This window comes from Rhineura floridana, chromosome 8 (assembly GCF_030035675.1).
Source record: "Rhineura floridana isolate rRhiFlo1 chromosome 8, rRhiFlo1.hap2, whole genome shotgun sequence".
NCBI lineage: Eukaryota > Metazoa > Chordata > Lepidosauria > Squamata > Rhineuridae > Rhineura > Rhineura floridana.
In genome coordinates this window covers 71,774,205-71,787,441 of record NC_084487.1, presented here as the reverse complement: position 1 = coordinate 71,787,441, position 13,237 = coordinate 71,774,205, and the positions used below count along the sequence as shown (strand labels likewise).

Genomic DNA, 13,237 nt, shown 5'->3' with positions numbered 1-13,237 from the left:
GGAAGAATGGGCTCGCCCACTGCAGGCATGCCGTTTTTCTATCCTTGCCAATAGACACCATGCATTGGACCCGGAGTTCATGAATCGTCTGAATGTCCCGGGGATAGACGAGCCGATTTCTAGTTTGGTCTCGACGTCCCTCCTGCCAAAAGAAGGGGACTCACAGCTGAAGGATCCTTCTGAGCGACGGATAGACTACGCTCTGTGTAAAAATCAAGAGGCCACTGCCTTCACTATTTGGGCCTCTGCTGCAGCTTCCATCTTTTCAAGAGCTTCTATGATGTGGCTGGACGAGCTCTTAGATGACCCTAATCCAGATCCGGTCAGGCTCAGGAAGGGCCTGGTGAAGTTACACAAGGCTGCAGTATTTGTGGCTGATGCCACCCTAGATGCAACTCAGCTGGGAGCGGGGGCCTTAGCTGCACAGGTGGTCACTTGGCGTACGCTTTGGTTCAGACACTGGGATGCAGATTCTACAGCCAGGGTCAAGTTGTCGAGGGTTCCCTTCTCGGGCTCATTACTCTTCAGAGAAGAAGCCCTCAAAGCAGTCTTGGTAAACCCCAAGGACAATCGAAAGCCAGTCCTGGCCACATACCAAGAAGGATGATCGCAGACTGTTCAGACGCTTCACTCCATACCGCTCGTTTCAGCCCTTTCAATGAGCACGGCCTGGGGGCCAGGGCCGCGATTCTCGTTTATCTGAATTCAGTTCCTCCAGGGGATCCTGGCACAAACAACATTTTCAAGGCAAAGCTCAGAACCAGGCACGTCAGGAGCCTCGACTTCATATGGTAGGGGAGCTCGTCAGCGCAGACAATACTGACGCTATTCCTGTCGGAGGCAGATTGTTTCTATATGCAAACCACTGGCTGAGTTTGACACAAGTCACTTGGGTCAGAGATCTCTTCTCTCACGGTTACGAACTGGAGTTTTGGTTTACCCCTCTCGTCTTCCCAGAACCTGAGACAGGCGCTGGATCATGCAGGAAGCTATAGCTCATCTCCTCGACATAGCTGCAATAGAACCAATACCATTAGCAGAGAAGTCAGAAGGGGTTTATTCTCTCCTGTTTGCAGTTCCCTAGTGAGATTTGTCGTGGAGGGCGGTGTTAGACCTCAAGTTCGTCAACCGTTTCGTGAAGTATCAATGATTCCAGGGTGTGCATATCTATCCCTATTTGGACGATTTGCTGATTTGGGCGGGATCCAGGGACCAGACCCGCTATCACGTTTACAGTACCCTCGAGGTTCTGTGCACCCATGATTGGCTAGTCAACATCGACAAAAGTCATCTACAGCCAACTCAGCGACTGCAGCATCTGGGAGTGATACTAGACATCACACAGGCCATGGTCTTCCTGTCACCAGACCTCATTATAGCCATCAGAAATATGGCACTGCTCCTGTCGCGTCGCTCGAGGGTGGATGTAATGCTTCTGGCAAAGGCTCTGGAGTTGTTGGTTTCCACAATCCACATCGTACCGTGGGCTCGGCATCATACTCGACCCCTCCAGTGGGCCTTACTACCTTTCCAGCGGGACATTGCCAGTTCCAACCACTGGGTAATCCACCTGGATCCGGCACTGTGCCTTTCCTTCCGATGGTGGGTGATGTCCCGAAATCTCAGCAAGGGAACTCCGTTCTGAGAACCAAACTGGGCTGTAATAACCACAGATGCCAGCCTGTCTGCAATTTCCAATTTGTTCAGGGTGTCTGGTCCAGCTCGGAGGAGAATCGGAGCATCAACTGGCTGGAACTGAAAGCTGTCCACCTCACCCTTCGACATTTTCAGCCTGTATTCCTTTTGGACCATGTATTGATTTGGACAGACAACACCTGTGTCAAATCGCAAGGGGGAACCAGATCACATTCTCTCCAGATGGAAGCGTCCCAACTCTTCAACTGGGCCGAAATGCATCTAAAGTCACTGAGGGCGGAACATCTCAGTGGTGTTTGAATGTGACGGCCGGCTGGGTCAGCAGACAACAGGTGATTCCAGGAAAATGGAAACTTCACCTGGTGGTGTTCAGCCTTCTCCAACGTCGGTTCAGCATCCTCTCGGTGGATCTGTTTGCTTCCAGTTACAATTGCCAGCTGCCCTGGTACTTCTCGAGATACCTAGAAACGACCTCAGAATCTGTAGATGCACTGTTGACACCGTGGCCAGATGGCCTGCTATATGCCTTTCCCCCAATACCATTACTGGGCAGGACACTCAGAAAGCTGCGATGCGAAAGGGCCAGACTGGTCCTGATAGCCCTGTACTGGCTTTGCCAGCCATGGTTCTCCAACCTGCTCTCTCTCTCTTTCAGTAACAGATCCTTGGAGGTTGCCAGTCCGGCCAAATCTTTTGTCACAGGGTCCCGGACCCCAAATGGCTCAGTCTGACAGCTTGGCGTTTGAACAGGGATAGTTGATCCGCGCAGAACTATCTCATGAGATTGTTGATACAATCCTGGCATCTAGAAGGCCGTCAATGTCTCACATCTACCAAAGTACTTGGTTTGCCTTTTCCAAATGGTGTGAGTCCCAGGACTCCCAACCCTCTCAAGCTACTGTGCAACAGGTGTTGCAGTTTCTACACAGAGGTCTGAAGATGGGTCTTAAAGCAAGCACCTTGCGTCGCCACGCCTCCACCATATCTTCTATTCTCTCCATTTCATCTCCTGGTGTTCCTATGGGCTCACACCCATTTATCAAACGCTATTTGAAGGGAGCTGCGCTACTGTCGCCGGTAGTATGTCACCGTTTTCCTTCATGGAGTTTATCAAAGGTCCTGCAAGCCCTGCAGTGCCCTCCCTTTGTGCCCCTTCGATCAGTCCCATTACGGCTGTTGTCCTTCAAGGCCCTGTTCCTGGTGGCGGTCACCTCAGCGAGAAGAGTTTCAGAGTTGGGGGGCACTGTCCTTGGCCCGACACCTCTGCATCTTCCATAAAGACTCAGTGGTATTGCATCTAGACCCCTCCTTTTGCCCCAAGATCTATTCAGCTTTCCACTGCAACCAGGACATCATCGTTCTCCCCTCGTTCTGTCCGAACCCCGTCCATCCACTGGAGAAGGCCTGGCACTCGCTAGATGTCTGGAGGGCCCTCAAGACCTACCTGTCTCGAACCCAGGACATAAGATTAACAGATTCATTGTTTGTATCCTTCCACCCACGTACTCTGGGAAAAAAGGTTGCTAACTCAACCTTGTCTTGTTGGTTGTGTGCCTGCATTGCGTTGGCCTATGAGTCACTTAAGTTTCCAGTGCCTAGTAAGATAACGGCGCACTTGACTATGTCAGCAGCCACTCCGGCTGCTTTCGCAACCAATGTACCTCTTGTAGAGATTTGCAGAGCGGCTGTATGGTCTACTCGATTCCTTTATAAAACATTATAAGATAGACCGCTATGCCTCTGCTGGTGCCTCTTTTGGGATGAGTGTTCTGCAACAGGTTCTTTCTGACAAGTAATCAGTGGGTGGTCCCTCCCTGTTGGGGGCTGCTTTGGTACATCCCACGTGATGGCATGCTACCTGGGGAAAATGGACCATTGGTCTCACCTGAAGGGTGATTTTTCCAGGTATCATGCCATCACGGCCCTCCCTGTTGGGAGGATGTCTGGGTATTTTGTACCACCTTTCATATTATTACTGTTCAGAGTTGTACTGTTTTGTACTGTGTAGTTGAGTCAAGACCTTTCTAGGTCTGTTACAATGAATGTAGTTCTGTGTTATTATTTGGGACAGTGTCTCTATTTTCCTTGCTGGTAGGCCCGTTGGCCTTTTGTACTTCTTCGATATACCACTTTGGACTCATTGCGAATGAACTGGAGTGATGCCCCAGGTCTTGACTTAATACATTCTTGTCTTTGGACGCTAGATGGCGCTATTACTCACATGATGGCATGATACCTGCAAAAATCATCCTTCAGGTGAGACCAATTTCCATTTTACACTTAACATTCCAGACTTAGTTGCATTATTATTACCATATTTAATAGGGCCAGAGGGCTGTTCCTCTTCACTGCTCATATCGCTGTCCGAATGAGGTTTTTTCGAGTACTTGGGTCTCCATTTCCTTTTGTCTTTCCAAGTTGTAAATGGAGGGACTATTAGCAAGAAAAATAGAATTGAAGTATATTAAGATCTTTGTGTAATATTTTATCATCAAAGCAAAGCTGGCTCGTTCAATTCCAATATTTTTCTAAGAATCATTGAGTACTGCTGTAGAGCGGATTCTTGAGATATTCAACAAATTACTTACTGTGACTCTTGCTTTCATTGACATTGCTAACAAGAAGAACAGCCATTTGATCCATTGCCATGCGATCTTTGTTCACACCAAAAAGTTTTTCAACATATTTTTCTGAAATGAGATAGATATTGCTTCTAAGACACATTGTGCTATAAGTATTTTACAAATGTATACATTCACATATCCATGAACAGTGAACAAATTCACACAGAGCTTGGAAGGACATTCTAACACTACAACTGGTTTTAAAACAAGGCCATCAATGACACTTTTTCCCTTTATGATCCTTTGTTAAGTTTAAATAGGTGAAAAACAGAAAGCAATTACAGGCCTACACATAAAACTAAGGTACAGTTTAACCACACTTTGTTTATTACAGTGCACAGTGGGAGCCTAAACTAGAAAGCAGTTTGCTTCCAACAACATTAAAAAATAACTTTTTTGTTATGAAACTAAACTTGAGTACATGATACCTGCAGAACTGAATTGCTTTGTTGGCGATATCAACAAGCAGCATACCTGTTGCAGAGCTTATCTCTTCGTCAGTACTTTTTTCTGAACAGCCTATCAAACCTAAATTGTATGAAAGAACATCCTCAAACAGCTGTTTTCGGCTGAGAGTGCAGTCCTTCATGTGTTGCCTAAAAAGAAATAATCCAATTTATAAACCAGCCAAAGAAAAAGCCTCCGTGAACATCATACCTAAAGAACAGGATACTTTAAAATAACATTTAAACCATTCCAGAAAGTATCAGAAGTGTACAGCTGTAGGCTGAGAGTGTACAGTATAAAAGATGCCAGAAAAAGTACATACTCACCATTCCCCACCCCTCAGTACTCAGATCATCACAATTACACATAGGGGCTTCAGTAATCCCGGCATATTACAGAATCTTTCTCAAAACTTTTTATTATTCAAAAGCAAACTGAACTTTGAAGGACGTCTCTGGCAATATGTATCCAGTTTTCACATGTTGGCTATCATTTGAGAAGTTTAAGGTCATTTGTGTGACATGTGGCCAAACAATACGTCAATGAGATAGGGTTGCCAGCAACAGTGTTGCCAACAAGTGCTTTGAGGGCAGGATTCAGCCTCTCAAGCAACCGGTTGATAGTCCCCAGTTTAATCCAGTGGCTAATAATAAATAATTTCAAATACCATGCAACATAAAAACAGAATATTGTGTATAAAATGAGAATCAGCGAGCAGACTAAATAGTTATTGTAACCATTATAAAGCAAAGTGCTCTACACAAACAAAATGAGAATAATGACTTTCCGTTCCTGTAAGTGCCCCCACCCCATTCATTAAATCTCTAAGAGCCCTGCTCTTAACTATGAAGGCCCTTTCTTGTTTTGGGTAAACAAGGACCTGAAAGTTCTGCTTTGGGGCTTTTACTACTGCTATTGCTCTTTATATATGTTGTTACTATTCATTATCTCTTTAAATGTATTCCAGTATCTTCTCAGCCACTCAGTTATTTTTAAACATTGGGCAGGACACAAAACACTCTTCTGCTCTGGGAGAAAGAACACCTCTTTGTCTGTCTTGGCCCAGTATATTCAAGCAATACTCAACACAAATGGAAAAATGGACTGCATTCAAGTCAATCCTGACTTATGGCGACCCTATGAATAGGGATTTCATAGTAAGAGGTATTCAGAGGGGGGTTACCATTTCCTCCCTCTGAGGCTAGTCCTCCCCAGCTGGCTAGGGCCTGCTCAGCTTGCCACACCTGCACAAGCCAGCCCCTTCCTTGTCCGCAACTGCCAGCTGGGGGGCAACTGGGCTCCTTGGGATTATGCAGCTTGCCCACAGCTGCACAGATGGCAGGGCACATAACCCCCGAGCCACTCACTGTGGGGGTGATCTTTAGCTGGCCCGTGACACCCAAAAGACACAAGCAAGGATTTGAACTCAGACTCTGGACTCCCAGCCAGGCTCTCCTCCCCACTGTGCTATACCAGCTCATACTCAACACAATGGGGGCTCAAAATGTGGGAGTGTGTGAAGCTTGTCTCAAGCGACATTCAAAGCCCTGCAAAAGGAGCTTCAGCACTCCTCTCCTGGGTCTGTTTGTAGAAGAGAAGATATAGATTCCCTCCACTTGACCTGGCCAAAAAGCCTCCCGTACGCCTTTTTCCCATTCCCCTCCTCTCCAGGACACAAAAGTGAAACCAATTTTTTTTATAAATACCTCTTAGAATTTTTTTTAAAGGCTTAAGCAATCAGGTTTGCAGACAAAAAGCTTGCTTAATCAGGTGACAAATTTGCTTAGATTCCTAAGGCAACAGCCTCAGCAGTAGATATTGCTCAATTAAAGATATGGAGGGAGGAGGATCACTCACCACTGACAATCATCATCATTGCATGTGCCTGTTAGATCAAACCGGCAGAAACACTGTTTGGGCTCAATCATATTGCTGTAGGATACTGAACTGAGGTAAAGTTTTTCTTTTGTTCGAAAATAAGGACTAAACCTAAAAAAAGAGTAAGTAAAAACATGAGATGTTATTTCAGGCCAATAAGATTAGCTCGTGATTGAAAAACAAAAATGCGAAAGGTACTAAATTTGACTGCTGTATCATTTCATGTCTCTAAGATTATAACCATGAGCAGACATGTAGCATCACCTGTTGTTCATCCCAAAAGGGAATAGAGGCTTGTTTTTCTTTTGTGCACTGAAATCTTTATACCAAGTCAGCTGGGTATTGAAATCATTAGCTGAGATGGATGCACATGTCACATTTGATCTAAATCAGATTATGCAATGCATTATTGCTTCCCCATTCATCTACTTTAATTGCAAAAGCAGTATTTAGAATGATACAGGCAGAATTAATTCAGTGCATTACAATGTTGCCATGGTTTTGTTACTTGCAGGTTGCACACACACAATATGGCATCTATCTTAAATTCATGTTTCTTACACCCATGAATGATGCAGAATTGAATCACAAATTGTTCAGTTCAATTTGGTACACAGCTTCGTTACCGATTACCACGCAGCCACGTGTATAAAAGCCTGCTCTTATGTTCCTGTGTCACACTGCTTACACACAGTTAACTACAAACCAAAAGGCCTCGAGCAAGGAGATGGTATACTCACATGAACAGTGTAATGGAGAATACACATTTTGCATGACTGAATTGTTTCCATGTCACACTGCTCAAGTGAATGCCGTTATTTGTGCAATTAAATCAGCACGTATATGACTTTGATCTTTGTCATATTCCAGAGCAGAGATAGCCCAATGTATTGTAGTCCACAATACCTGAAAGGCACCTCCCATCAACCCAAACTAGCATAGCCAATGCTCAGAGATGATGTTGAGTTACAGTCCATGATAGTACCTGGGAGCCATCATGTTGGTTACCCCTACTCTAGCATGACCAAGAAAAAACACAGCATAGGACTTCCCAGATATGAGCAGGCTTAATTTTCAGTGGCCCCTATCAGCTTCTATGGGAGCAGCTGTGATTTGGAACACACTGATCATCAGATAATAGGAGCAGGCAAATGCACCACTTCTGTTTTACATAGAACTTACTAGCAGGTTATGCCTTATAGGGAAGAAGTGAAGACTGCACTGTGGACAAGCTCTATCCTGCCAAACATTGTAAGGCGCTGCTTTCACTGACAGAGCTATGCAGGGGGTGCAGAGTCCTTGCAAACTGCACATTGATGATTTCTGCATGCGTATGCATACACACAGGTCTGCTCCCCATATCGAGCCAACAGCTGTTTTACCAGAGTGGCACACACATCCTCTTCATGTAAATGGACAGCAACATATTTTAATTATCTCCAATTGATGTTTCTTCACTTCTCTAAATAAAAGCTCAATAATTACAAATAAATCCCTCTTGCAAACAACATATGTCATCAAGCTCTACATCAAAGATTGATATCTATCATTATAAGCATCCATAGTTTCCCCTCCTCAAGGATCATAAAGGCATCTTTGGCAGTTCTGTTCTCCAGGACTTCTCCTTTGCTTGCTGTGCTTTCCATGTAAAGGCATTTATTGTTCATTACTGCTGCTACTGCTACTACTAAATTAAGTTACCTGCCCTTCACCAGTAGGTCCCAAGGTGGGTCACAACAATATAAAATAAATGATTAAAACAGCTTAAAACAAATTATATTCACAACTACAGAGGGTCCATATATATATCTCAAGTGTAAAAAGCCAGGGGGAAGAAGTGTGTCTTCAGCCTATGACAAAAGCTATACAGTAAACATGCCAGACACACCTCTGTGGGGAGGGAATTCCACAACTTAGAGGCTGCCAAAAAGAATCCCCTCCTCTGGGCCACCACGCTCTCAACTTCTGAGGGCAGTGGAACTACCAGGAGGGTCCCTTCTGCTGATCAACACCCGAGAGGGTCTTTTTACAATAGAAATCCTCAACCATACCCAAAGCAGCCCCTCAACAGAGTTCTGTATGTGGCATAACATCTTTTGCAACTCTGTATTCATACCTGTAAGATTTAAAAACAAGAAGTGGGCTATGATAAGGTCCAAACGGATGTGGCTTCCCCTCTGTTTGTTTACTTGGAGCTGTGAAAGGGTCTACATCCACTTTTATTTCCTAGGAAAGAGATGCAATATATAACCACACAAAGACTCAAGCCACAATAATCCATGAAAACATGTTTTGTATTTGTGTATCGTAAATATTTTTGCATTTACTATACAGAATTACCTGACCATGTAAGTTTTCTTCATGAGAAATTATAAGAATAGTATTTTTTCTCAAGACATCTTTTAAGCCATCAGCTTTCACATACAGCTTTTTCAGTTCATCAATATTCAGACCCAAGAAGAGCTCTGGTTGCTCTAGTGCCTTTTTAGAAAGTTTGTTTGTATTTTCTTGCTTAGGAGTGTCAATGTGCTTAAGATTAGGCTTAGTAAAAGAATTTGATTCTCTGAAGGACCTCCTTCGTTCTCTGCTAGAATTGGACAAAATTTCATCATCACAATAATTCTCTTCTGTATCTAAGGTCAGTTTGTCTTGTGTCAGATCATGAAGGGAGGGTTGAGGTAGTGCAAATTCAGGTTCCTCTTCTGTAATGGAGATAATAGTTGATCGGTCTTTAGTCTGATGTGCATGTGCCTCTTTTAACTGCTGAATTTTTAGAGCATACTCATACTGTAGTTGTTGTAGTCTTTTTTTCTCAAGTGCAATCAGCTCTGCTGAATGTTTTTTTGGGCTCAATGAAGGGGATTTCTCCAATTTCAGTATTTTGTTTGGCTGCCAAAAAACACACTCAAAATTCTTAATACTTCATTCACAGGCAAGGTAATTAGAAAAACACTTTTAACTAACCTTATAGTTAAAATTCTTACCAGAGAATTTATGCATACAAACAGGAAAACCACACCAGTGGCACACTTACATGAGTTTCAAATTAAACTATGCATTGTATATATATATTTATAAGGACCCATAATTCTGCTTATCGTGGAAAGAGCTCATTCAGTCCTTATGACAAGCCCCAGGCTCTCTCCCAACTCTGGAGCAAAGGGTATGGGGAATGACAGGAAGAATTGCTGCCTCGCCTTATCCATCTCTGAGCTTGCAGAAGCAAGCAAAGGTGTGTAGCCTTGTTTCTACACTTGCTAGGCATTCCACCACAGTACCAAACTAAGCCTCTCCCCTGCTGAGTTCTGTGCTACCACAGGAGCAGGGGCATATTTTCCTATTGCACGGAATCCCTTACCTTTCCCAGTTCCAAGCTTAGGCCTAAAATGTGGAGCACAGGATTGTCCCTGACCTTATGTTGTATTTCAGGGGCTCAGCAGAAGGCCAGAGACCTTTTAATGAGTGGCATGTTTCTTGCAATTATTAATTTCTGGTTGCCCTTTATAGCTAATCTGTGTACGTCATGTATGTTTCATACAGACTAGCCTTTGGAATTCAGATAAAACTGTTAACAAGCTTTTAGACAGAGGGTTAAAAGCAGCAGCAGGTTTGAATAAGAATGTCTGTTGGGGCAGTTTGAATATGTTCTCTGAAAGAAATGAACAGCAAGGTTCCCAATAGGTCACATTCCACACAAGGCTTCAGTACAACACAGATCAGTCCCATACTGTTAACTTCATTATTCATACGGCCCAAAGCAAGGGCAAGGCCTAAACCTTAATGGTTGACAGGCAATGAACTACTTTAATTGCACCCAACATGTAAGACACGTTCAGCGGGATTTTTTATTTTGGTACCAAGATCCCTGTGCCATGTCACGAATTGCTTTTGAAAGTCTCCTCATTTTCAAATGTGGCTTCCCGTGTGTCAAGGAGGGCACTCTTTGAGAAAGAATGCCAAACTCTCCTTCGGCATACAGAAAAAGTTGGGTGTTCCTTGGATTTTGGCCAAAAGTTGTAACACAACAATCCTTTTTGCTTTCTACTAAGAACAGAACACTGCTATTTTTACACAAGAGATGTGCTCAGAGGTTCATTGCTAATATTCTTGTTTTCTGGCCTACAATCTGAAGTAATAGACAGTTATTGCTTCTTTAACACAAAGTTTCTAAAAATAAACTTACTCCAATATGATCGTGTTCAAGTTTTCGTTTCCCAATTTCTTTGCTAGCCAGTGCTTTCGCTCGAGCAAGCTCTTCTCCATATTTTAATGCTAGTGCTTTTTTTGCTGTCACTCGTTGCTGTACTCTGTGAATCTGAAATATTTCAGCGTTCTTCAGAAAACACACTTGAGCCAAAGTATGTATGTTAAACTGATAAATTAACCCAAAATTAGCCCAAAATATGTCTAGTAAAATCAGACTGTCTTAGGACAATACTGATAAACTATGACTTTTTATACTGTTATAGAAAAAGAAAAATTACTTGTTCTTGAAGCTTCTTCAAAAACACTTTATTAGCATTTAATATCTTCTCTGTTGCTTGCAGCTGCTCATTAAGTTTAGCAATCTTGCTTTCAGCAAGACGGACAGACTCTTTCTTCTTTGCCTCTTGCTGTAACAGATGTTTCAAGACAGATTCGTCCTTCATCAAGAGAAGTCTAAAGAAAAGAGAACAGGGTTCAAGTTTTTACATCCATTCCTATATACAAAGACTGTATGAAACCAGAGCCCCCATCTAAACATCTTCAGTCTCTAAGCAATTTAATATTTTTATTAAATTTTCTTTTAAAAAAGCAGAGATACCAATCACAATCCCCACAGACCTAAGAAAAACTCAAAAACAGTACAACAAATGTAAGCTAAAAGATAAAAAAGCACATTTTGTCAAGTTATCTTAAGCTATTTTAAAAACAAATTCAGTACCAAGGTATTTCTGAAAAAGCAGTGTTAGGTCATAAGGTTAGGAAAACATTAAAATGCCAACACTAAAGAAATGCCACACTGAGAAATTCTATCCTCAAGAGCCAACACAGCAGCCTTAGCCTTGTACTGTCAACTCCCATGTGGCACCTTCTAAGATTTTATGTAATACCGGCATGAAAACACAGCTTATCTACAGCCTACCCATACATACAACCTGGGCCTCTACCTAATAAAGAGTATTGGGTCAGCAAACATGTATTTAAAAACAAACTTAAAATGGTACAATACAGCACAATTAGAGTACAAGGGAGAACTATCAAGTGTCTAGCTCTATGCCATGTAATGGGTAGCAACCAGCTAGGTTATCACAGAATTCCTAGAAATGGCCACAGAATGCGTGTGTGCACAGCTAACAATTTAGCTATTGTCAGAGTTACGCTAATACTTAAAATGAAGTGTCTTAAACATGCCAATGACACATACGACTGTGTGACAATGGCACTGCTTTCTCATGCCATCCTTCGAGTATTATATTCAAAATTAAGAAATACGGCAGTACACTTTAAAAAAGCTGTTGATACAGAAAGAGCTTATGAAGATAACAAAAAGTAAAGACAACAAACTTAAAAAAACTCTGAAGACTCTAGGGGAGTATGCTGAGCAAGGAGGAAATGATGAGGAATTTACAAACACTCTTCACACACCTAGGGCTATAAGAAAGGGAGCAGATGGAACATGTGCATTAGAGAGAATTCCAAAGGCTAGCACTAGCCTTCCATACTAGGCACTGCAAAGTAAGGTTAATATCAAAATGAGGAGACTTACTTGTGTTTTTTGAGTTTTGCCTCAGCATCTGTAACTTGTTTTGTTACTAATGCTATCCTACCAACCCCATCAACTTCAACATCAGAGTTTGCTGGTGATGAACTTGCCTTTAAGGGTTCAGATATTATAAAGCGTTGTTTCTCCCGACTAAAGAATTCAAAACACATTATTTTCAAAACTTAATATGAATCATTTTCAAATGACATATTTAGACCAAAAGTTATTTCCCAATAAGATAAAACCAGATTTGTTATCACTGAGATTTTAGAATTAGAATTCACAAAATAATTTAAAAATAAACTAAAAGATAATAAAACTAAATAAAGTAATTAAAAATAAAAGACCAGATCAGGCCACTGAGGTTAAGATTTTTAAATCTCTTTTTTTGTTTTTATTACTGTGTAAGACAAATATACCTGGCAATCTCTTCTTTTAGGAGTCTATACTCTATCTTTTTCTCTTCTGGTAAGGCCTCGGGAGTTTTCACAGGGTTATTTTCTTTTTCAGACTTTAAAGGTGCTTTAGGTTTTGATGCCTGTAACAGAACAATCCAGCAGTTATACATAAGAACCTACATAAAAAATTAAAGTTACATAAGAAAGAGAAGTTGGATTTACCATGAAGGTCCTAGAACGGACCCCAGAGAAAACAGACTACTTGGTCAAATCCTTAGAGAATCTGCTACAGCACCCAACTCCTGAAGGATTTGGCTGAAGTAAATGCATCAATTCTGTATGTCAGATAAATATGGAACAGGATGATGTGGCCACTCTGCAAATTTACTTTAGAAGTGCAGTGCCAATCAGAGTGTGTAGCAATACCCTCAAGACATGATAACTCTTGGACATGTAGGTGGGAGTTGTGTGTTCTCTGCTCCAACAAC

At 42.3% G+C, this 13,237-nt stretch overlaps 1 protein-coding gene across 5 annotated transcripts in view; it reads right to left on the bottom strand.

Moving 5' to 3' along the window:
• The window catches only part of ZFC3H1 (zinc finger C3H1-type containing), a 55,942-nt gene that overhangs the window by 28,758 nt on the left and 13,947 nt on the right, over positions 1–13,237 (bottom strand). For 4 of the 5 annotated variants that reach the window (XR_009764447.1, XR_009764446.1, XM_061639733.1 and 1 more), the window contains exons 11-20: positions 12,771–12,889; positions 12,355–12,501; positions 11,090–11,264; positions 10,789–10,920; positions 8,946–9,494; positions 8,722–8,831; positions 6,585–6,716; positions 4,755–4,876; positions 4,245–4,346; positions 3,970–4,089 (exon numbers count right to left, since the gene is read on the bottom strand). Coding sequence is in view for 3 of the 5 variants with exons in the window: in XM_061639733.1 (XP_061495717.1) it covers positions 3,970–4,089; positions 4,245–4,346; positions 4,755–4,876; positions 6,585–6,716; positions 8,722–8,831; positions 8,946–9,494; positions 10,789–10,920; positions 11,090–11,264; positions 12,355–12,501; positions 12,771–12,889 (1,708 nt within the window). In the remaining 2 variants the exon portion in view is untranslated. The remainder of the gene's footprint in view (positions 1–3,969; positions 4,090–4,244; positions 4,347–4,754; positions 4,877–6,584; positions 6,717–8,721; positions 8,832–8,945; positions 9,495–10,788; positions 10,921–11,089; positions 11,265–12,354; positions 12,502–12,770; positions 12,890–13,237) is intronic. The other variant, XM_061639735.1, reaches the window with a different exon arrangement.